This window comes from Bombus vancouverensis, chromosome 7 (assembly GCF_051014615.1).
Source record: "Bombus vancouverensis nearcticus chromosome 7, iyBomVanc1_principal, whole genome shotgun sequence".
NCBI lineage: Eukaryota > Metazoa > Arthropoda > Insecta > Hymenoptera > Apidae > Bombus > Bombus vancouverensis.
In genome coordinates, this window is record NC_134917.1 from 6,653,536 (window position 1) to 6,680,687 (window position 27,152).

Genomic DNA, 27,152 nt, shown 5'->3' on the forward strand with positions numbered 1-27,152 from the left:
CATCGACAGGTTACGTTCTTTACATCTGAAGTTGTAAGATTGCTAAATATACCGCAAAATATTGATTCAGAAAAGAAGGATAATAAAGAATATCGTAGTCGTTCGATGGGAATTGGACTGAAACCGATATCTTGGAATGAAACTGGAAAATCCTAGTGCTAGTACATAAAGAATGGAAATTAATGAGACGGATATGAAAATTAATTATTGGTGAGAAAATTCGAATAAAATATTCTCAAATAATTTCTCTCTCTCTTTCTCCCTCTCTGTCTCTCTATTTTTAATACGTTCATTATTACGCTGGTTCGTGATATGTTTAAGCATATAGAGGAAAATATCACAGTTAATCGTAGCGTTTTTCAATGGAATTTCTCAAATATATGAAACGTATCAGAAGAAATGTTTTATAGAAATTAAGATTGATTCTCCCGGCATAACATCAATACAGTGTAGCTTCACTAACGTAATTCTATTGTTCCGTATATGTAGTTATATTCATAGACGTTTCAAGATGTATGACATTTCTATTATCTATAATTCTATTATATTTTGTTAGCTGGCTCGTTTTATACGTTCGTACATCATTCTCGTATTTCTACATTTACGTCGACTATTTCATATTCTATGTCACTTGATTTTCTTCAGTTTCTAACATTACGTAAGAAATATATCGATATAAATCAAAACAAATATATTATTGATTACGAAAATATAAAATATAGTTCAGATTTACGTCTCAGCTTTCGAAAACAGCTAATTGATTGAGAATTAATTGAAACCAAATGTCAAATACTATTTGAGCTACGAAACGTTAATACATGCTGGATATATAAGAAGATGGTTTAACTAATTAGAAGGCTCAAAAAAAGAAGAAATTTGTATAACAATACTTTGATACTAATGCACAGACGAATCGATTCTTCTATTATCGAATGATAATAAATAGTGACAAGAGCTGAAAACAAGGCAGACAGAAAGAGAAAGAGAGAAAGAGAGAAAAAGTAGCAATATTCTACTTATTCCATTCATTAGGCGAGACATTGGTAGATATGTTCACTTCGGCTAATAATACCTACGTAACAGCGAAAACTGCATCTAAATTTGAAACGGACGAAATATTTTGATCAATATTCCTTCTGTTCGCCTTTTTTTCGGCTCCATACAATGCCTACGTCCATAATCGAAGTGACACAATTAGAATCTCTCCATTTCTGTAAAAACCAGCATTAATTTTATCAAAAGCACTTGCATATTTTTGGTAAAGATGCAAACAGAAAATCCAAAACACGCTATTTTGACGTTTGAGTGTGCTATTTCCTACTATGAAAAGATCACATTAAACCGACTCGAAAATATCATGATTTCTTGTATTTAAAAAAATATCACGAAGTTGAGAATACCTTGACTTTTCGCAGTTAAATAAAAAATCGCGTCAAGTAGAAGACACTGTGATTTTGCATATCTCAAAAAGAAACACCTATATAATTTCAAAAATATCGTAAATATTCGTACTGAAGGAAAAGCAGGTAAAATTAAGGGTATCGTAATTTTTCGTATTTAAAAAGAAATCATAAAATGGCAGACACTTTAACTTTTCGTATCTAAAAAGAGACCGCCTTCTTGTGTTTAAAAGAAAATCACATAAACTCAAGGATATCGTAGTTTCTGATATTTTAAAAAAATGTTACATAAAATCCAAGGTACCGTGATTTTTCGCATTTCAAAAACTGCACAAAATCGAGAACACTGGCGCGCTTGCACGTAACACGAAGGGGCCGCGTATACGTTTACAAACGCGCTGCGCTGACTCGAACGTTTACTCGCCGCCGGTGTCTCCACCCACTTTATCCCTGCTTACAATTGCAGACGGACTGGACTCCAGTTTTCCTAAGCTTCCCCTGACCTCGCGCTGCCCGCTTTTTCCTAGTACGCTTCCTTTTTCCCCGTTCCACAGTTCCGCGTGTCCCCCGAAGGAGAATCGTCCTGTGGCTCGGGTCGATCTTTCGGGCGCGGTGGCAATAAAAAACAGTCCAGTCAGCGGGGCGTGGATCGCCGATGGCACCAGTACCCTGCACAACTTTCGTTCATTTCGCTGGCAATCACTTGACGCGCGCGATTCGCGAAAGGGGACAAACGAACTCTAACGTGGAACGCTGTTGCGTTTCTTTGAGAAACTTGAGAAACTGATGATTTCAGTTCGTGAAAGAGAAAAGTGAGATAGGTTGTTCGTCACGTTGTTTCATAATTCTTGTTTCTGTGGGAAGTTTAATATAAGATAACAAAAAAGCATTATGAGTCTAATTGGAAATCGTTTCTTATTCAAAAACTACACTTTCAGTCATAAGTAGACTGCGGATACAAATTCATACTTTCATACAAGTTATTTAAAAGATGGAACCTGGACAAAAAATTTATTTGATCTTGAGTTAAAAGAAATTAAGATATTGGAAGATTGATTTTGTAATCATGTGTATCATCTCCACAACCTGTACAATTTTCATTAAGGATTGTATATCGTAGTGAAGGTATTTGTAATTTAGAGTATACGTTAAATTTAGTAAACATTTTATGGTTGTAAATTATTGTTGATTCGATCGGGGAATTTTAATAATAATAAGAACAATTTTTCTTATGTATTTATAAATTCACGAAAGAGGCCGAGTAGTAAATTTTAATGAAACTATTATACAAAGCAAAGGTACGATCAAAATTGCAAGATTCGCAACACTTGAATAAAAAATTGAAGAATTTTTGGTTACGATAGAAATAATGCAGAAACAGGTATACCGTATCGTATTAGGCAAAATCAATGTAATTTTAATGAGAATTCATTGGAAAAGAAACGGAGTAGGTGAATTTGAAATTTCTGCACTCCTGGCAGTTGTCCACGCGATATCAGAAAGAGGAGGTCCCTTGGCGAGCTTTGATTCGGTTTCTCGACTTCCTCGATATCGTAAATTCGTATCTAAAGCTGAAGGAAGCAACGAGCCAATATGCATTGCAAGAGTTCGAGAGAAAGAGACCAGAAATACTAAGAATCGCGTGGAAAGCACGTTGGAGAAATTAAATTGTTAATAATATTCTGAAATGTTCCATTTAACGAATCAACTACTTGTGAAAAATTAATTCGACTTGATCCATTAACGAAATTGAATAAAAGTGATCCTCTGTTTGAAATATAGAAAAAGTAAAACCGAGAAAGCCGACAAAAAGAAACTGTTAACTTTTAATATATAAAATACTCGATTTTGTTCTGCCAATTGGTTGAACCTTCTTTTTTTTTTCTTTAAAAATATTAAGACATTTTTTATCCTTTTGTATTAGTCAGTATTTTGTCTACCATTTTTATACGTGATTTAGCCCTGATATTCTAATTTCCTCTGCTCTTATTATTCTCTTATTACCGTTCAAACATTTCTACAATTTTAGTCGTTGACTCTTATATGCCTGACGATTAAAAACCAAGAATTACTTACCTACCCCATAATCGAAGTAACGCCTTCGTTCCTTTCTATACAAACTGAGCCCTCAAAAGCTTAAATCATTCTCACACAAGCACCCTCCAAAAGTGCACCAACCATACACCCCCGTTCCGCCTTAATCGAACGATACCCAACTCCGTCGTTCTCTTCTCCAATCACCTCTCCCAATTTCTCGATCTTCGAAAATCACCTTGTGGTTTCTCTCATCCACAAGCTTTCTTTCAACTTAATCAAGCAAGTCACCCGATCGAGCTGCCGACGTTCCGAAAATAAGCGCCATTTCCGCTTATAAGAGCAAATTACCCTGAATCGTGGAAATCGAGGAGAGCCAAAACTATAGCCCGAGTCACGAGTATCGAAAGGAAGAGTCAGTCGATCGGGTAATTTTCGAATTGAACTCGATCCGTGTCGATGGATTCCCGGGCGGCTAGGACGGATATCGGCGCGGTCCGGTGAGCGGAAAAGCGAGAGAGGGGTGCGGCCTCGTCGCTGGTAGCCGAGATATCAGTATCAACGCGGTGTAATCAGCGAACCACGCCCATCACCGCTATACCCGCTCTGTTCCGCCCACTACGGCAATTACACCCTCGAGTCACCCACTGGAGGGGAACATTAAACTCCGTTTCCCTGTCTCCGGTCCTCCCTCGTCCAGCTCTCCGTCTCTTCGGGTTTCATTCGCTCGCTCCACGGCCACCGTTCTCCTTCTCTGGCTCCGGAGGCAGACGGCCACTGCACACGACCGATTCTACCGCCAAACGATCCTGCTCCACGCTGTGCGCCTTTTTCACCCTCTTTTTCTAGACGTACCCTACAACTCCTTCCTAGAGGCGACAGGCTAGAGGCGATTCGACCACGGTGGCTCGCTTTACGAGTAGGCGCGGTAATGAGACCGATTAACGGGAAAGGAATTATGTGGCTCTCTTCTACTGTCACGTGGTTTCCCTCAGACAGTTCGTTGTGTACGACGTGACTCGAGTGCTACGGCTCTTGGGTTCGATCAGCGTGCGAGTGGTTGCAGGGGTTTGGGTTTGATTGGATCGTAGTTGAGACAGAATGTTTGGGATTTTTGAAGGAATGTTCGATCGAAGAGGTATCACATATATTATATATGTTTAATACTTTTAAATAATGTACATTGAAGCAGATGAACATTTTTTCCTAGTAGACAGCTAAAATGAATTAATATGTTCCAGTAATAATAGTTGGAAACAAGGGGGAGATCTGGAAATTGAAGGTGACAGACGTTGGACACAGTAGCAGAGGGCACGGCCTGGTGAAATTCGTCGCGCTCTCTCGAGCTACGATTTGTCTGCTCAATTTCACGGCCCTTTTGGGGAAAATGGGAAAATCTCCCAGCACTCGACCGCAGTGCCGAGTGTGGGAAATAGACCGCGTTAGTTCACCGTTTATATTTGCCATTCTCCATCCATGTGGGTGTGGGAATTCGTTCAATCTAGCAATATACTTCTCTTGATTTTGTTAAGAAATTTAATTCTATAAATTTAATTTCGCCAGTAGTCACACGCGCGAGATATGGCGCACAAATGTATTAAAATGTTGCTTAAAAAATGAATACTGCTTTTTCATTTAAGTTTGAAATTCTATTTGATCCAAATAACTTTCATGTTTTTTCATTTAAATTGTTATATCATAGAATTACGTATTTCGGTCGTTTTCTCTTTTTCTATATCTTTTCTTCTTGAATTAAAATACACAATATTTCTTGCATTTTTTTTATTAGTATGTATATTAAAGTCTAATGTATCTAATAATCTTATAATATTACAAGATTGATTATTCTATGCGAAGTTCGAGTGTTTTAAGATTGAGTTTTAAGATATTGAAGCTGTAGTTAATTCAAATAACTCAACGTTGCCCTACTACTCTCCTTTCTTCTAGCCACTTTTAAATAAAAAAATAATTTCATTATCATCTTTCTATCAGCTAATAAGTTTGCATCATCCTCGCTATATTTCTAACTCCAAACTTAATTATATCAAAAACCCATTTCCTGTGTCCTCCATACACTTTTAACCCATCAAATTTACTAATCAATACTGCCAACACATCCGATCGTTATTCTCAATTCCTTGTTTGCATTCAATTACCGGATAGAACAATCTATTTCTAATTGTCGATATTATTTAAAACTTTGAACTTTCCGTTTGAAATTATATAATATTAAATTTAATTTAATTCCCTTTCAGTTTTCCAACAACTCTCGATCGTTCTAAAGTTATTTTATTCCTTCGTCAGTTTTAAAAGTCATCAGTTACAAATCACGGTATTAGTAAACAGCGTTACTCAGCAGTAATAAGTTTGGTAATAAAACAAGATGTTAGGGGTAAAATGTATACATTACAGTCGGTAGTTAATTACAATTCGAGTATTCCACTTTATACAAAATTGTACAACTGTAAAGGAAAAGTCTACAATCTATAATTTGTAAAAAGCTCATCAATTGATTAATATTATTGGTTTGCAAATGTTTGTCGAAAATGGCCCCAGTAGACGTTTATTTACTACAAAATCTTACGAAGCATTTGTCGCTAGATTGAACTAATATTCCTAGTCAATAGAAACAAACTTTTACTTCTTTATAGCCGAATCTAAATTCTCTGCGAATTCCATTCGGCATACGTAACAACATCATAATGCAATAAAAATGCAGTAATACCTAAACGTTGTGATATTCCTCACTGAAACCCGTAGAATGGTGAGATAATCGTTGGTGGTGATTGCGAAGCCAAATTTCCAGCAGACAGTCGAAAACATCCACAACTGGGCTATCAATATATTCGGTTCCGTGCTAGTGGCTGTTCCAGAACGGATATCCGCGGCGGAGGATTATTAGTTTTCCGCTTTCGGAAGCGGCGTTTTCATCGAGCGGCATATAACAGAGAAAAAGAGACAGAGAAATAGAGAGAGAGAAGGGGAGAGAAGAGAGAGTAGTATAGAGAACGTCTAGGCCGTACGTTACGCTCTGGGGGAGCCGCTTCTCTGTCCTACGGTAGGCGTGGTTGAAATCACGAGATGATTTATCCTTTGCGAAGCGGTAACTGCCGAGATCCTCGGCTAAACGACCGCGGTCCTTCGTGTATTAACCGTAATGCACTCTGCCGTTGCCATTGTGAGCACTGTATATAACTATAGCTAGCCTGGCTCAAGATCTTGCAACCCCTCGTCCGAACGATCTTTCTCGTTCCGCGACGTGAATTATCCTCGTTTACTTTCTAGACCACGTTGCTTCTTCCGTTCCAATGTATACAGTGGTTCACAAAAATATTCGAACACTTGCAGACAATTTTTATGAATATATTATGTCCGTCCTAGGAAACACTGTGAAATTTCACTTGCAGCTTCATTGAGACTCGACTATAATGTTTATACATATCGCTAAAGTTTGAAACAAATTTGATAATTTTTGTAGAAGTTATAAGATACTTAGTACACGTATAGATTTCGCAAAAATCAGAAAAGTACTAAGTCAGTAGTAATATATTTAACACTTATTATATGTCCAAGATGGCTTATACTGCGATGGCGTATACTCTGTACTAATTGTTTGCTATTGATCGCTTCGATTGTTCTAGTAGTTTTGGTATTAATTAGAGTAAGAAAGAGTGGCAATAAGTAACGATTTCTTCTCCTCAAAAATAGAGGACGGAGTTAACTCTTGCAGTTAATCCTATTATATTATAGATAGTCCAATACTTTGTTTCGTTTCTATATATTTATTGGGAAATACGTGTCCTGTATAAAAAATAATATAGTTCATTACATGAAGATGTTAAATCTAGCAATATCGCATTTCTTTTAATAATTTAAGTACCTAAATACGCTTCAAGAATACATATCGAAAAAGCATGTTGTTAATTTGCTTCTATATCTCCCACACAAATTTCATTTGTTATTCAAATATCGAATTAGAATTGTTACCGTGCAAATATTAGGGCGCAGCAAGAAAATTACAGCTATGATACCTTCCGTACGCTAAACCGATACCCTGTGCACTTTGAACCCTACTCTATTGTGTTCCATAATTTCTTTCCCCCGACGTAACGCCCCAAGCCGAAGTCACTGCATGATTCTACCCGATCCACTTCCTACTTTAATGCGCGTGAGATGCACGAGCGTATTGATATTCGTGTAGTCGCAAATGTTGATCGATTAGGCGTTGCATAAGCTACGTATCGTTTGCATTTTGATAAAAGGCACGTCAAAATTCAATCTCGTTTGCTGATGATAAGAAACATAAACGATTTCCGTTTTAATGCAACTATCATATATTGTGTGACGTGATATTAACAATTAAAATGATATACATCAAACATTTCAAAATCATTGCGTTTTAAATTAACATTCTTGTTAAATTTCTAGTAAATTTATAATATTTATAACGTGGCATATACAGTACAAATTGAGCTTAAAACTCTAAATTAATTAATCGAACTCAAGTCTAAGCTAAGGCGTGAATCATCTATGATTCAAGAATATCAATTAAGGGTTAGTAATTTAATATGGAAGGAAATATCCAATAAGGAATTTGCAATGATATAAAAAAACAGATTTCAGTATTTATATTTATATTCTATAATTTAAACAAAATGCAAAAGCTATACCTATCCTTTAATTCTTAACCCTTATCCCTGTCTGGATAACACACGGAGAATTCCCAATTTTAACCTTTACTTTAACGTACCAATTTTATTTCCAGAAACTTCACTTTGCCTCACATACGCCCTCTTCCATCTACAAATCAGTGTCATTGTATTTTTTCGAGTCGCCTTCGTAATCGATTTTCGAGTTGTTTTGACAATTACGTCGAGCTAGATTCCCCGAAGGGGTGGCTTTTGTCGGCTCCCAAACGAGATCAGTGTCTCCCATGGGATCACCTTGACGTGGAAAATTGCAGGCTGCACACCACGGGCGGGATTCAACGCGCGTATTTTCGCAGGCTGCGGCGCGTGCTGGCTCGTCTTTCGAGGGGACCCATGGAAAAAGCCGGACCCCATGCTCACCTTCAGTGAACGCCTCGTAGGCGTGACCCCATATGCCACTTTTGGCCGCGCAACCTAACCGCTTCTCGATATGCATTGAGGTTTCGTGAACCCAGCTAATTTGTCCAGAGGTCTAAAGGCAACGAAAAGACGAGCACGAGAATCTTTGGGTAGATTCTTGGAAAGAATCCCTTGGCAGTTTGACAGATGTAGCATTGGGTAGTTTGTAATCTTTCATTTGTATCAATACAGATATATCAATGGAGATACTTTCCTTCAGTGAATTAGGAAATGTTTCATTTTCTCCAAGGATTCTATGAATAAGGCGCATATTTTTTTTAGTTAATCGTTTACAGTCACATCGACCACTGTAATAAAGTATTAGTTGTTTTTATAATTGAAATCATAAGTCGAATTTTATAATTTTTAAGAAATTTATGCTATTGCTATGTTAGTTTAAGAAGGGTGATGAATCCTTCTAATTCTTAAAGAATGGACTTAAGAAAGATTTGCTATTTTTTTACTGTCGACAAATTAAATGATGCCATAACTCCGCACCAATTGAATTATTCATCCATACCATTGTTAATAAAACATATTCTCATCTATTGTAAACAATCGATAGACATAACAGTAGAAGATGGATCACTTACCTCCGAACTACTTTTTCTGACAAGAATGAAAGCACGCTGTAATCCTGATTGAAGGCCACTCGAAATAAGCACAGAATATACATGCATCTTAACTCGCGAATGAATAATAAAAGCGCCTTCTTAACCATCTTGTACGATATATAACTCGTGAAAAATTGCAAAATAGCAAGTCTCTTTGTGAACCTTTAACGATATTAAAATTAACGCGGAGAAGTTAGGGATCTGTGATATGGTATACATTCATGAGTACACTATGATATTCCACATGATATTCGCACGTTTTATTGCCTTCTTGATATACACTTTCGCTGTTCTTCCGCTCCGTATCCCTGATACAGCTGCGGAAATCGCACGCTAGATCAATATCGATATCGTTGTAAAAGTGTTTCTGGGATGGAGCAGAGATTTGCTTAAACGTAAAGAAATTATCTACAAGTACGATCTACGGTCCGTGTACGGGATATACAGTCTGTGCGAAAGCTATTTACATAATTCTTCCCTGTTAACATAGGTATGTATATTTACAAGTTGATCAATTTATTGTTGTCGTTGGATATGATAGAAAATCAGACGATTTTGAGATGACTTGATGGGCCATGATACAGAAATTGAGTGATGAGAGAAAGATGATCTAGAGAGATGATTAGATGTAAAAATATAAGTCGTAATTTGTAATACAAATTCCCATCTCAATTTTGAATCTCGTATTTAGTAGATATCTAAAATTAAAAACTATTAAAGATAAAACATTGTAGCTAAATAGCATCTTGCTGTGAAGGAACTACTATTATATACCACATTTGTAAGAATGGTACATACAAGTTATTCGAACAACGAATTATAAACCATCGGCAGTTTTACTTTTAAATTTCCCATCACTAGTGAATCTTTATCTTCTCACCACTCACCTTCACACAACGATACCAGACCACCATACAATTCCACAAATATCACCCATCGTTATGAAATATCCACCTACACCGTCCATCTGTTTCAAAAACTCACTTCTTTCATCACTAAACTTTCTCATAAATACTCAAAGATTACAATTCTCACCACGAATCTACAATTAGTCCCGCGTTCACAGTTCACTTCGTAGCTTTCACTACCTGCCGGAAGAGCTGAGTCCTCCTCGATGAGAGGGTACCGTAAACGCTCTTAGTCCAACACCGACTCCGATTCCAACTCCGCTGTTCAGAGGACTTTGCACTTGTCCACTCAAGTTGATGGACGAATTGACCAATCCAAGAGCGTCTCCGAGTACCGACGACGAGGCGCTGGACGTAGGACTATCCGTCGTTGGTCTAACTCTAGGCGGCCTGGCGCATTTCTCCAAATGATGGTGGTGAGATCTAACTGCCAATCGACTAACGTGCACTGGAATGGGCACGACGATCCTGGTACCATTTCCAGAATGTTGTCCAGCTACTCCATTATGTCTATTGGATGTACCAGCAGTGGCCATGTTGCTTGCACTAGACCCAACGCCTCCACCGCTCAATCCTGCTTTCACCCTTTTCCATTTGGCTCTCCGATTTTGGAACCAGATCTTCACCTGGACCTCTGATAATTTTAGAGCGTGAGCGATATGCGATCTTTCGGTTAGACTAAGATATTTCTTCGCGTGAAATTCTCGCTCGAGTTCTAGGAGTTGTTCAGAAGTGAAGGCTGTTCGTCTGCGTCTGGCTTTGTTGTTACTGGACCCGCTTGTTGACGTGTTTTGACCGTTTTCTAATGATCCCCCGGGACTAACGTTGCTGGATGCGTTGCTGGACATCGTGTCGGTCGCATCGTGGCCCTCACCAGCGACGCTCAATCCTCCGCCCTCGTCCTCGCTGTCCGCCGAAGCGCGACCATTTTCTGAACCTGGAACCAACGCGGATTATGAATGAAGAATGTTTTTGGGAAGAGGGTTTAGTGAATGGTGATTAGTTTTAGGTTGATCAAAGAACTACGAATATTTATAATTCATACTTTTATGAATACAGTTAAAGAAATAAGATATAGAAATTTATTTCGTCTATTAAATATTACAACGAGTACTATAATTAGAATATCTTACGTGATTTTGCATATTGTGTGCATATGCAGTTTTGCACTTTACAAATTTCCCAATATAAATCTGCAGCCTACTAATCAAAAGAGGCTGAATATAATATACAAAATTATTCCCATAAAAATTAGTACTCCAAAGTTGAATATATTATGTAACAAGTTGTTCTTATATTTTATGTTTCATAATTGATCTTCGAATTTTTATTGAGTTGAGGTATCAGTGCGTGTATTTTGAAAAATTGTTTAATTTCCCCCTTGGTGATTTTAAGGTCACTCGATGCAATTTCCATTTGACCATTTTAAATAAAGATTACTTTCGATAGGTCGTCATTTTGTTGAATTCCAGGTCAGTGAGTAGTTAAACTATTGCACAGGGACTCACGGGAAACTAATTAACAGTAATATAGTTTAAGAAGAAGAAGATTTAATATGCGAGACATGCAACTCGTTCGATCAGAAAGCGTATGCCTCTCGATCGAAGTCTCACCCGTTACCTTTGTTATTTTCCACGTGTTCTATTCTCTTTCCTTGTGTCTTTTTACCAGCCAGCTGAGCACTTTACTTACTGTAAACGACGTTACAAACTATATTATTTTATAATTTCACTGCATTTTATACACTTCAGTAGATGGATACAACATTGAAAGAACTCGAGCGAAAAGTTTCCTTTGAAAATAGTTATAGCGAAGTGAGGAATTCTAGGAAGAAGCGTGGTTATATTGAAGTTGATAGAAGTGCAACCGGGTGCTATAGATTATTCAGAATCTTTAGTCATCATAGCTGTTTATGGAAATTATGAATTAAAGTACTTAACAATACTGTGAAACACGATCGATATACGGAACTTGAAAGATATCAGTAACATGAAAGGAAAATAGGAATCATTCTACGATTTGTAGAAAACTAGATCTTGTCTTAGTAGATTACTTACGATAGAAAAAGATTATTTATAATTACATAAAAGCATTCTAAAAATGCTTAAAAATGGCCAATAAATTAAAAATATAGAGTAATCCTGTCTGATCTTTAAAAAATTCTAAAATATTCACCAAGCTCTACTCAAAATACAACTCGTTTGTTTTCGAAACCTTTTCCTATGCAAATTATATGAAACTATATAATATAACTGTAATATAACATAATCCACTTTCATCTTGTATTACAATAATTTTAAACGATTTTAATCATAAACAGTTCTTCCAAGCATATGGAAAATACAAACGGGAAAAGCGCCATCATCAATTTAGTCAATATTTTAATATTGTAAGCAACATTTTGAGTAGTATGAAAAAATACACGTCTTTAAATCGAAACGTCTTTAAATCACGTCTTAAAATCAAATAAAAAGGCAATTTTCGCAACATACAAGATCAATGTACAAAAGTTTTTAAATTTTTCTCCAATAAAAAATGAAAAATCTATCTTATCGCGCTCTTCTTCTGTAATCTTCAACTATAAATTAATAGAAATCGCGAAATTGTCTTGCAAATTATTCTTCTAAAAGTACGATAAACATATCAGAATTAATGACCGCATAAATGTCTTTTCAACAACTACCTACGTGTCGTCGAGATTATAGCTTCCGTCTTTTATTCATTTTCGTGTTTACGGCCGTAGGACGCGACGCGTAGTACGAAGCGGAACGCAAAGTTCCGCGGTTAAGTTAACGCAGCTGGAGTTTGATGCACCCGCGTGTTTATTAATTCAAAGAGTTTCGATTGAATGGGCCATACGCTTCCGCGAACGAGAGACGAGTCCGCGATATTCTCTTGGCAAGTACAACGAACAAACGTTCGGGCGTTGTCCTCTTATGGTCTTTACATTTTGTACGATAGGAGAATCGAGCTGATCGATCGTTCAAACGATACCGTTACATCTCTATTCTGCACTATTTCTTCGCTATTAAGGTTGGATAGAGCAATTGTTCGATACCGGGACGGGTGAAGTTTTTGGTTCTCGAAGACGTTTAAGAATCGAAGAATCGACTTTTAACCTATTGGTTGCGACACGGCCGCGAATCCTGTTATTTAAGTGACTCTAAATGTCTATCGCAGCTGGGGAAATATATTCTAGAGGCGTAAATGGAGCTTCGATATTTTATTTACAGAGTTTTCTGTTTTGCTTTCTATTCTAGTTTCAACTCTTCTTGGTATGAAAGGCACAGAACCGTTTCAATATTACTGATACAACAAATCGTGTTCTTCAAGTCTTGTATTTTATGTTTTTAACAAATTGAAAACGAAGGTTTATTAAAAAACATTTTATGCTGGTGATACAATTTTTCGGCGTGTAACAATCGCAAAACAGAGGTGGTACAAAAATTGTGTCTGGAAGAGTTGAAACATTTCTGGAAAAAGATTTAGTTAAACAACTGAATTTAGGTTGCTATTACGAAAAACAAAGACGTGTCTTTTTATATTTGTAGTCGAATATGTGTACTCGAAAATTCCATAAACGTTTCATTATTCTATTCTTTCCTTTAATACCCTATCATTATTATTGCGATACTTTTTACATCATTTTACTTCCCTAAACATTATTCTTTGGTAACTATTCTTTGAATAATAATTTCGAGAATACATATAATGTTTTCACCATTGACTTGAACACCAGCTACGAAAAATCATATAAAATCTTCAAATTAATACAAAATAAAGGAGGAAATATAGAATATAAATTCTATAGAGTTTCACGACTTCAAACAGATATGTATACAGATTTGGTATTGAAGAATTTAATAACACGATAACTGCTATAGCACGATCAGGGTCTTCTTCAGCAAATTGCAAGATTTTTATTATTCCTTGCGATTATGAGGAAGATATGCAGTATAGTGCATTCTATATGCCCGCTTGAGTGCAGTGTTCACTAAGATACTGGCGATCTGCCAGATCAGAGTTCGATCCGGTTTCTACACCCGTCGGAATGGCGCTGTACAACTATACATCTTCATGATATATTCTTCTTCAGCGAATGTTTTGAAAAATAGAAACAGATGTACATATTTCCTGAATAGGTCTTTTTACAGTCGTACGTGGAAACTGTCATATTTTACCCTGACAGATAGAAAATTATCTTTTCTGTATTCCAGTGAGAACAAGTGAAACTCATACGAATATTATAACAACTGGTATAATCTGGTTCAACAAAGTATAATCTTCTTCGTCGTATGATCGTTAAGTAATCATTTCGAGTTTCATGACAAAGAAAGCATTGAGCTATTATCTTATGACGTTACATTCGCAGTATTTACGGCTTGAAATAGAATTAATTATGTAATAGGATACCTTTTTTGTATAGTTATATCGATAACTTTATTGTGTCAAAAGTTGAACATTTCTTGTTAACTCATTACTATTGTTACCTTTTATTTTTCTTCTCAATAACTTTTCGTTCGTAAAATATTTCTACTAGTTAATTTCGACTGATGACATGCCTAAAAGTGTAAATACTAGATTAAAAATTCAGGGAAATAAGACACCTATATATATAGACGTAGAAAAACGTTTAAATTAGGTATAATTTTAAACGTTAAGGGAAAGGAACTTTATAGTAAACATTATAATAAATAAAAGTTATTTTATTTATCACACCTATCTACTGTATATCTATACTATCTGTGAAAATATGGATGTATGTATTTCATGTGAGAAAATTGTGTCAGTGGCATTTACAATAGTTGGGACGGTGTGGTTTAGTCGCGGAGATTAAAAATCTCTCACTCATACTCTAATGAGTATTTAAAGTACTAATGAAATATTTAAACTCGCTAGTTTTGTCGATAGAAGTATCGTCGAACCATAAGTACTTTTATAATTCACAGGCACGAAGATATAAATATCTAGGTTATAGCAATGTGGTTGCATTTTATACAAACTATAATATCAGATCAACAAACTAATTTTATGTGTCCCAATATGGTCTTCGATGAAAATGACGCGATCAAATCAATACGACAAAAGGCATATCGAAAAATAATTAAAAACGTTCAATACTTTTCGCGCGAGTAAAAAAGTCCAGACGATCGTTTTCGACTTAATTAAACTTAATTATTGATACTGACGTGGATGATATACGGTTTGTGTTTGGCAAATCTTTTGTGTCGTAAGACCATTAAGTGTATCGACCAATCGAAGAATCCAATTCAGACCATGTTCCCGCAAGGGGACAACGTTTTTTTTCTCGTCAGAATTTGGTTTCTCCTTGCGAATAGCAACGCGAGGCGATCCTCCCTTGCCATGTTGCTCGTCACGGGCATCACGGTGGGTAATAAATAAGAAAAAAAGGTCAAAAACCAAAAATTCTGCTAGAAAAGCAGAAAGAGTCTCTTTTCGAATTGTTCGATAATGAAAAAATGATATATACCTATAGTATGAAAAAATGTAGAAAATTGTTCGTTACAATTTTGTACAGAGAATTCAATATTCAAGACATACTATTTATTGTGATTTCATAAAGAAAAATAAAATTAATTTATATTCTTTTTACTAGCAGAGATTGTAGTAGGTACTATATAAATATTATTATAAATATTACTAAGAGTAGATACTGTATATTATAAAATACTGTTAATTCACTCTTTGTCGCAAATTATTTACTTGTAAAAGATTCAGTATTTAAGAAAGACATTAATATTTCTATCGCAGTTTCACAAAATAAGATTAATTTATGTTCGTTTGTCAGAAATTAGATATCCTAAATCTTTATGCAATTAGAACGATACTCGCTGGATTTGTAGAAAGCAGTTATCATACATGTTTCATAGGGCGAAGCGGTGATTACATTTATTTCTGGATATGTCACATAATGACTTCAATCCCTCTTATTTCTTGCTTTTTAGTTTTAATTTCATGTCTGATGTCATTCGAACATGCGATCGATGCGAATATGTTACTGTGATTTACCTGGATAACTACTAAATAAACCATGCTACCTAACAAACAGACGACATCGTTTATTGGAATCGTGAAGCTGATTGTCCTGATTCAATCAATATACTACAAATTTTTAATGGAAACTGGAAGCCATTGAAACAGCTATTTATGTTTTATTTGAATCTTTACATTGTGTGGGAATTCTTTATCTGCGATTCATTCAATTCTTGATATGTATGATATATATGATACATATATACATGTAACAATTAATTTTCAATTTCAACCAAAAAGTTTATAACATGTTTATAATGCAAATGAAATTTACATTATCCGATATCAAATTTAAACTTCGCCGAAACAGGTAAAACAGAATTTTCTACATAGATAGTTCGCTAAGCGCCGCGAACTATATATTTTCAACATCTTAAAAGAAGAGTAAATCTTTTTTTTAATTTAAAAAAATATAAAATCACAAACGGATTGTGAAAAAATATATCGTTCCTCGAAAATAAGAAGAAGCTTATCTACCACGTCTCAAAGGTATATAAAGTGCATAAACATTCAACGAAAAAGGAACTTCACAGATAGAAATTTAATGCTATAAATTTTGAGAAAAGGAAATCATCACATGTGATCTAGAGTATAAAGTAAACTTGTCAGACTCTTGCGTGACATTTCACTTCTACTTATACGATAATTAATTCATATATTGATCTCTGAAAAATGACTAGATACGTCGTGTTTTTCTAATGCATCCGTCCATTGCAGGAACTTCTTTAAAGTGCTATGAATCCTGTAATCTATCTAAGAATCTAAGATAATCTATCTAAGCTATCTAAGAACAAAGAAGTCTTATTCATTCGAGGAATCGTCCATAGAATAATTTCATTTAATTCGCGATCGATATGTCGTTCTATGCAATTCAAAATTCGTTCTTCTTTTAGAACGTTCTGTTAATGTGATTAATTTGTCACGTCAACTAAGCCACTTTTCAATGCAACGTCCATCACCCTCTTAAAGGAAGAAAATTTCATTAAAAACTTCAAACGAACACTTGGATATAGTTCGTAAACTTTTATCCTTTCATCTTCGTCTTAATGCTGTTATACCATACGTATAAATTGCATGGTATTAGCGATTAGTCGTGAAAAATAGATACATTCCTATAGATTCTGTATCATTTCACATTCTGGTTCGACAGTATATTCTGTTAAAATTTTAAAACAAAAATAAAAATATGCAATCACCAATTTTATAAAACAGAACGGAATCTTCAGTTGAATATTTCATCTATCTTCGTTTCACAAAGCAGATAAATATCATATTCATTTTCATGAAATTTACTGTAAAAAATTCCTGATTGGAATTTCAATATAAAACTTTCATTCTCATCTTCGCATTTAATTTCACGTGAAAATAGCTACTTTCGTTTGACAAACTTTGAGATGAATTGAATTAAAGATGAAAAACTCAAGCTCTGCGTGCGAAAGTGTACACATGAACATAGTTTTATACGATTCATTTATATATCTGTATTCCGGCAAACTGAATGACATAATTACGAATTTTATTAGAGAGATTGAAGCTGTTTTAAGACTCATCGTGGTTCATTTAAAAGCAGTCCAGACGACACGCAAATAGAATTACATAAAAGTGCGATCGATCATCTCTTAAATGGAAACTAAGTATATAAAACTGACGCGGCAATTTGGTGAATGAAACTTGAAAGCCAAATAGGTTGTTTGGAAACGATCTAAAATTGACCGTGAAATAATGAAATTATAGGAATGGCTAGAATTTAACATAACAGCTATGTCATAATTTAACATAAGTAAAAGAAAGGATTAATTACTCTGTAAGCTATTGTCTTGTTTAAGTCGAAGGTAAATAAGTTAATTGCAAAGTGAATAAATAGTCGAAGCAGAAGACCTACATCTTGTGACGTTAGATTTTCTCAATTTCATTGGACACGCAAACAAAAATGCCTGTATCTACAGATGGGAAATGGTATAAAAAGCACCCAGAATAAGTTTATTCACAAATTAAACTTAAAGTATTTATTTCGATAAGCATTTTTATACAGTTAACTAAAGAAATAAAATCTAAGCGAGGACTTGCTACGCAAAATATTACAGTGAACACTTTATTTTAGATATTTCATACGTTTCAGCATATCACATGCACTCTGCACATTTTTACACTTTTACATGCATAAACATTCACAGTCCAGTAATAATGCAATTTATTTCAAACAACGATGAAAAAGGCCGTTAAAAAACAGAGAATCTATACATAAAGAAATTACTATGTCTAAGATATTAAGAATTCGAACGACAACTAAACTCATCTTCTCCACTTAACAGGTTAAACTGTTAAATCACGTCAGAACTTCCTCTATTGAAAGCTCTTTGTAACACAATCAGACACGAGAAAAGGAGGGGGGAGACGAACGTAAAACAATAAACCGAAAACACAGAGAGCCGAACGAGAAGAAGCAACAATTCAGGTGAATCGTTTCCGATGGTCGGGGGCCAAGAATAGAGAGGGCATGCGTCTCGATCGGCGTGTTCGTCGTAACGATCGGCACACCGGTTCGGCACGGTGCGTCATAAATGACCGATGACAGATTCCTCGAAGCCATTTCGTTGCGCATACGAAATCGCCTCGGTCGGCGGTACATCAATAAAAAGTGATCGGCCACGAATAAATGCGCGCGACTTCGTCGATCGTCCGTTCGCCCCCGCCACCTTCGGAAATACGTGATCGGCGAGTTTCGACTTTCCATCGAACATCCAATACCCCCTTCCATTTATACGACACGACTGAACAACCCATCACGACCCATTACGGGTTTATTCGCGCCGCTCCAAACAATTAAGCGGTCGCGTATTTCTTGATTGAGAAGTTGAAATAGTATACGATAGGAAAATGAAAACTAACTTCTTACCAGCGAGCAAGGAAGTAAATTTTAGGTAGAATATGGTGAGAAGTTATAAATAATAGAATAATTTACTTTCAGGACTGTTACAAGGTAGAGTGTCAATTAGACTTTGGTTGAAAAAGATGAAGATTTACTTGTTAGATGTATTTATTCGACAAGATTGCTTAGTAGTCAAGGTATCCATAAGCAGGTAATGAAAATTAAATTTGCGTTTAATTTGCATTATTTAATAGAACATACTTTCGTAAAAATCTCACGTTAATTCATAAGTTGGCTAATACGCGTATAGGTTTATCAAATTTTATGAGATATAAGAGGCATGTGATATGTAATAAATATAAAATACAAGATATAAGAGATATATGACATATGTATGCAAAATAGAAGACACAAATATACATAGTTTATGTCTGAAAAAGATTATGTTTAATGAAAGATAGATCTTGTTAATGTATACAAAGTGAATCTTAATAAGATTTTATACTTCTTGAAAAATAAATAATATTTAATGTGGTCGTCATATAGAAAGAAGCATATGATGTACCAAACGGTTATTTTAGATAATGAAAATGCATCTATTTCAAGTCATTCCAATTAGTAGCATAACCAAAGTTTAAATTAATTTACGTGGATGATCCTTCGATTATTTCGTGCACTGTACTTCGGAGGAGGAAGGGAATAATAAATTGAACGAAATGGGAACGAAAAGTGATTAGTAAGCAAGCAACGTGTTACGTGACTTCGTTGATTCGTGATCAGAGTTCATTAACTCGAATAATACTCTTTCAAGCAATTATAATCTTTAATTTTATTAATATAATACTTATTTAATTCTTCGGCTACAAATTTCACTGATTTAAATCATTACTTTCAAGTCTACAATAAAAGAGAAATTCAAAGGTGGCACATTAAAAATCCAGACTTTCTTCTGTTACCTTTCTTTAATAGGTAAAAAAGGGGAAGAAAAACGAGTGTTATTCGAGAAACACGAATCGACAGAAATTGCAATGAATCGCTTACGGATTCCAGGAGCGTATCCTCGACTACGATCGCAGTCGCCACGATCGAAGGCGGCAAAGGGCCCGAGATCCACAGTAGCGTGCATAAATTATAGACGTCCCAAAGTCAAATCTCATACAGCTCCCACACACGTGTAAAATTCCGTACGCACACGCGTTTACAGTACGTGATACGGTACTCGGTGAATCCTGGCCGAATTTCAAACGCCGAACGAACATTCGAGGAAGAACCCCTGTTCCTCGAACACAAGGGCGATGTTCGGAAATTTCTCCGATCCAATCGATAATTTATCGAATATATTTTCTGTGAAATCATTCTGGATGGTATGTACAGAAGGAATTCTCCGAACGAGACTTTCAAACGAATGCTCGATAATGAATCGCGATAAAGTTCATTCACGGTGTTCATCTTTGTTTGGTAACTTTAATAAAAATGTAGCATTGCTTAAGAAAATTTTTGGAATCAGAATCAACGATATTATATTACAAAATTCCAATTGTTTTATAAAATACTATCCTTTCTTTTTCAATGAAACAATACAACTCCGCGTAACTTTAACCTTATCTTATTTACTCTACCGTCTTTCTTTTTCCACCACTTTCGGTTTTTGCGAAATTATGCGAATACAAATACAAAGTTATGTGAATGAAAATTACTGAGTTTTATTTGCTGTCCAAAACTTCATTAATAAACAACAAATGCATCATGTTCTTCACAGCCGAAAAATCAAAACTTTCATTGAGAAGCAAGTTCATGAAAGCCAGAACGCCATAAGGAAATCCGTTACTATCCTAATGAGAATCTCATCGATCGACGTTTATTTTAATTACTAATTGCTACCATGTTTCGTCAGTCCTAGAAATAATTGAAACGATCACTCCCGCATCCTGTTAACACTAACTACCGTCAGACATCGTGCTATGGTATAGAGCTAGCTCGTGCTTCGAATATAGAATTACCGGCTGTAAGTTAATAGGAGAATATAAATAAATAGGTATTTCACGATCCCGTTCGCATGACGGTGCATCGCCGTTAATAAACCATCAGAATCGAAGATATCCAATCTCAAGTAGCATAATACATGCTGTGAGAGAATATTTATTCATTTTGGAAATTGCACGTAGAAAAGATGTATGAATACTACACAAAAATTCATATAATCGTGTATTATCTAAATAAAGTATTGTCTAATAGTATATTGTTGTATGTATATTTTGTATGTATATTAGAATTTGTTTAGAAGAAAAGAAAGAACGAAGTAATTTTTTCACATAAGAAAAATATTTAAGTGATACATGGAAGATATTTTTTGTATTAAAGAATTGAATTACAATAAATTATTAATACTATTTGTCTCATTTACGTATTCCTAAAAAATGTTTTTTTTATACTGTTACGTGGAAATGAATCTTTAGATATTCTTTCCATCGTTTATCGTGGAACCTGTTTACAAGGTTTTAATCCACAAGTTTACTTTTAAATCAGAGATGTATAGCAGTTCTTTCAAATAATAACAAGAGAAATACAGTATGCATGAAACGAGTTTGTTAAACAATTGCTCGACAGCATCCCTGAAAAGAACTATTGCTTGTCGAAAGAACGAAAGAAGATTACACGGAGTATAAATAATTTCAAATTAATCAATATGTATTCAAATAATTATTGAATTTTAAACAATTCTTGCATCAGGTTATTAAAATAATAGCTCAAATACCCTTATATTCATTCATAAAAACAAGTTATCTTTGTTTAGTAAATCGTCCAAGATATTTGTACAGTACTGTTCCTTGATACATTGTCGACTACAAAATTGAATTTGTTGAGGTTTTATATATCTCGGAATAGAGAGTGCAAACGCGTGGATGAATCTATTATAGAAACTCTTTATTCAGAAATGTTAGAAATTAGGATTTCTGATAGTTTCTATCCTATGTGATAATGTATTGATAGATGGATTTATTACAGTGAATTAAACGGAAAACGATGATTATTTAACATGAACTTAATGCAGTAGTGTGATATGGCAACTCTCGATTAACGATTCTTGACTCTTAAACTCTCCGGTGGCCAATTGACGATCAACGACTGCGGTGCCGAAATATATTGATAGGCCTATTGAAGTTTTCCGACCCTTTCGGTTTGTCGGCATTTGCGCTTTATCGTCGACATTATCTGTATGTCGGCGATCTTTCCGCGGTACTATAATAGAGACCAAAAAAGCCGCTGTAAAGAGAATCGTTGTGCCAAAAACTAAACACTAGAGAAGATGTAGAGTTTTCCTAGAAGCGAGACTCACTTCAACAGAATTAAAAAAAATATTCCATTATCAATGGTCAGTTTAAATTAGTAACTACAATCAACAAAATGTTGCACTCTTTTCTTAAAATATTCCAACTTACGTACAAATATTCACATAGAAGCATTCAAGAGTCTGAGCATCAAATAGTTTCAGTCATAAATGTATGGCATGGCACTCTATTTGTATGCACAAATTAGAGAACAAATATTTCATATAATTAGCAGGAGTTCGATTAAACAATCGCTTAATAAAATTTTGTTTAAATGAAAAGAAGTGAAATTATACCGTAAGCTTATTGTAAAAGAGACGAAACATAAAGAAAAAACAAATATCGCGCCATACGTTTTACGCAAAAACTTACCATGTCTCGATTTAGAAAGATCGTGAGCAGGTGATGCCGGTGAATCGATACTACCATCGTCCTCGCTATCTGTGAAGCTGGTCGAGCCACGATGATTCAAGCCACGCTGACAAGCGGTCGGATAAGCCGCACCTTGGAGATGATTCGTTCCTGAACCAAGATGCTGCGATAATCGATTCTGATATAGATCCTGGTGAGACGGATAACTGGCAGAGGTATGCGCCGGTAACATTGGAACACCGGAAGCGCCGCCGCTGCCGTACATCCGCATTGGTAGCCATGCACCGTACAATCCGAGTGGCACTCCAAAACCTGAAATAGAGAAGACTAATCAATACTTCCTGAATAATTTCTACAACATCACTCGACTTACTGTAACTAACACGTACTAATTGTTAATTATCAATAATTTTATTGTGAATTGAAATATATTTTATTCTTCGTTCTGGTAAATGTATTTATAATTGTAGTTATAATTCTGGATACAACAGTTTGCGATTACCAATGGTTTTATCGTGAATTAAATACTACAAACATTTAATATCTTTTAATCTTCGAATATTTAAATATTACACGTTTTGTAACTGTTTCCTAATTATTATTTTTCATGCAATAATTTACGACTCCCAATTACTTTATTGTGGATTAGTTATTAATTAATTATTTAATATCTATTTTTTAATATTCGAAGAAAAGTTTTCACGCTTAAAGTGAAATATTTCTCTTAATTTGCTCTGCCTTCTCTACGATATAAATTCATATTTCTTTTATTGTTCTAAATCATATAAAGACTATCGCTATCATGATATGCATTTCAATGAGTGCTACTAATAATACTTGTATGACCAATATAGATAACATTTCACGTAACTGATTGTGAGATACTCTAATGAGGAATTACTTCATTCTTATGTGAATTATATGATATACGTAATACGATTTAATCAGTGGCCAATGATCTGTAAAATGGAAAATGTATAATGTTACTATACCTATACTATATAAATTTGGAGCTTATCGCGTTCTTAAGATGACGTAACATTTTAAGACGGCGTTCAGTGGAACTTATTTTAAGTAGATTTCGTTCTGCGGCAAAAGTAGGACGTTCACGGATTAAATTATGCATGCTACATCCGGTAGTTGCAAGATTCAAAATGAAAAAGCGGTTGTAGAATATGTAACGGGCAATTAATCGTTAACGAAGCATGCTCGATCATTTTATTTTCTACTTTGTATAAATTAAGAGGTTTAGTAACAGTTAAACCCATCGTTTCCTGTCGCTCTTGACGAAAGAAATAATTCACATAAGCGATAATCTAATCAATATTTAAGTTATGAATTAACGTTACCAAATGATTTTAAAACACAATAGTGTTTTATGAAGCATCCATAAATGACATAAATGAAATAACATGACATAAAGAGGCAGTATAAATCATAAGTAAATTATTCAATTATTAATATTAAATTAAGAAAAATTAAGCATAATTAAATGTAATCCGGAATAAATGAATATGAAAATGAGTATAATTAACACCAGTACGCCATAATTATGCAAGATAAGAAAGTAGTCTATCATATATTATGATCTCTGATTATATATGATACCTACTATATGATGATATGCTCCAATAGCCGGTTATACAGCCTTATAATCTAGTTTAGGCTATCGCAGCTGCCATATTATAACAGTTGTGATGACTGACTAACTAATATAAAATTAAAGAAACTTGACAATTTTAACCGTCGGAACGCTTAGATCTTTTCAAACCTATAAATCTTAATAACGTTCTATTTTATAATTTACAAAGTTATTACGAGTCTTAAAACTGGTAACTGTATAATATGACTTTCAGTAAAAACAGAAGTCGATAAATTACCACATAACAATATAATAACAATGTGTCAAACAAAAAACATACGAAATCTAGAACTGTTATTTAACTATAACGAAGCCTAAGTGTATAAAATCTACGATTACCATCTAGAACGAAATATGTGCATAATTTTGAAGCTGTTAAAACGGGAAAAAGAAAAGATTTTATAGAAAAAGGCAAATAGAAAAGAATATAATGATTGGAAGAAGAGTATCGTAAAAAGTCTATTTCGAAGTTTTCCAAATAATTGAGAGTAAGAGATAGTTTGCATGCCATGTTAAACACAAACCAACCAGGAGGTAGTGCGCTGGCAGCCGCGGTCGCCAAGTAGTGTCTCTGATAAAGATATTCTCTATCTCGATCAGAATCCTCTTCATTTTCATTCGTCTTCTCTCCTTGTGTTCCTGATTCACAGCTTCCTTTCTGTGTACCACAATTACCGATCAAACTTTCGATCGTGAAGGGTTTTGGCGTTGGTCGTCGCGGTAACTTCGATTCTCCGATCGAAGATTCGAGTTCGTCGCTCGCTGATCCGACGTCCAATTCCGTTTCCTCTACGTTTGAGTCCATTTTTGTTTTCGGATTTCAGATTTTACGGTAACAATTAACACGCGATCTGTCCTTCCATAATTCTACAGCTGTTGTATTTTTTCTTTTTGTGCAACGAATTTGATGATTCTTCAAACTTTACTTCAGACGCAGGATGACAATGTTTCGTTGTTTTTTAAATATTCTCTTCCGGATTTTCAAATACTTTACTATGAATAATACATTTATTCTTGATCGTACTTGTCGAGTTATGTTTTAACGATACTGAACTGCGTCGTAGCGATTCTGCGCTTATAAAATTCGATATGAATATTTATTGCTCTATTAAAAGTGAATTTATGAATTCTAAACAGACGTCGCCGTGCAAAAATTGTATTAAAATTGCATTATATGAATAATAAGAGATACCGCTATTTTGTAGTGTGTGTGATAAGTATTTATAATCATGTGTATATTAAAACGTGTGTATGCATCGATAAATCCATCGTCAGCATGTGTCAGTAACTGCTAAACTATTTATTTCTAACATAAGTGCTTTTTCTTTTGCACTACTACATATACATATGATAATTCCTCTTACAAGAGATATTGTGTTTAAGATTGATACAACTATATATTTTTTCATACATTGAACATACTAGTTACAAGTAATCTTTTATCAGGCTTAATACTGTATTTCGCAGAACATTTTCCATTAAATGTCACTTATACACGTTACTGTCTTCGTAGCATTTGATGTCTTTGTATCCTATACAGTCTTTACAATATTTGACATTTTTTAGACAGAATTCAATTTCTTAAAATACACGAAAATGTAACGATCTTATGCCTTCTTCACTTTTTTGTCTTTGGAAATCTACAAAGGCTGTTCACAATTCACTGTCTTTCTCATTCCAATATAATTATGTAATTCTTCAAGTACGACACTCAGTACCAAAACAAACAGTACGACAAACAGTATCCAAAAAAAAAAAAAAAAGAAAGAAAAACCACCTCTCCAAGTCCAATCCAAGTTTTTCTTCTCTTACAATATACTACAATTCCAAAAAAAAATATCCTCTAAATCTTCCGTTTCAAAAACCACAATCCGTTATTCCAAATCACAATCTTCTTCCGCCCGAAACCTTCTTTCTATTCTCATCTCCAGCGTTCATTCTCCAATATCCTGATCACGTCGTGTTCCGAAAATCAAAATCACCAAAGGGAAACCGCACTTGTCCGGCCGAAACTGTAACCACAAAATTCTGAACCACGACTCGATCCTCTTCTTCAGGAACCCTTCTACCTTTTCGTTGCCATGCCGCGTATATACGCGTTCTCGAACCCGAGTAATGGAACCAGAGGGGGCGAGAAGAAGTCGGCAGGGAAAAAAAGAGCACGTGGAGAGCACCGCACGGGGCACAAGTCGACGGGCAACTGGCGGCCGGCGGCGAGCCGCATTTCAATTGCTGGGCCGCGTCCCTGACGCGCCGACTCGCGGCGGCGTGGCTGCTGGCGTGGCCGCGTAACCGCACGGACGTGGTTCAGCCGCGTCGTTGATTGGTCGTAGCTCGGGCCAACTGCATTCACGGACGCGCCTACCGATCCATGGACCGCCATCTTGCTACCGTGGCCGCTTTTGTCCTTCCGTGGTCGCGATCCGCCGGCGTGATCGAGCTTGAACCAAGGATGAATTTCACCCGTTACGAGGCCGGATACTCTACCATCGATCCCTCTGTTAATTACTGCCTATGACGAACTGCCATGTATTTTGTGAACTCGATGCGGTTATCTTGTTCCTTTTGCCGCTTTTGCTATTTCTCGTTTCACTGACGGTCGCTTCGTTCGTATTTTTTTATTCTATCAAGAAGCTATAGGAATATGTTGTAGAAGCAAAGTTGTGCTAGGGATAGTTAGGATCGTTTATGAGAAGTGTAAAGTAATATATATAGCGAGGATAATAAGCGTAGAGTATACATAGTTATCTGTAGGTATAACTATTTTGGAGAAGTATTCTCGAAATTGTAAATTCTATAGAAATTTTGATGTCTCGTCAATT

General features: G+C 35.3%; 1 protein-coding gene across 1 annotated transcript; it reads right to left on the bottom strand.

Moving 5' to 3' along the window:
- Nucleotides 1–9,456: 9,456 nt before the first annotated feature.
- Nucleotides 9,457–26,574, bottom strand: unpg (homeobox protein unplugged). Its single transcript, XM_033347179.2, has 3 exons — nt 24,859–26,574; nt 22,689–23,000; nt 9,457–11,001 (listed from the first exon to the last, which is right to left on the bottom strand). Exons 1-3 carry the CDS (start codon nt 25,133–25,135, stop codon nt 10,241–10,243), a joined length of 1,350 nt encoding a protein of 449 aa, XP_033203070.1. The 5' UTR covers nt 25,136–26,574; the 3' UTR covers nt 9,457–10,240.
- Between the last annotated feature and the right edge of the window lie 578 nt (nt 26,575–27,152).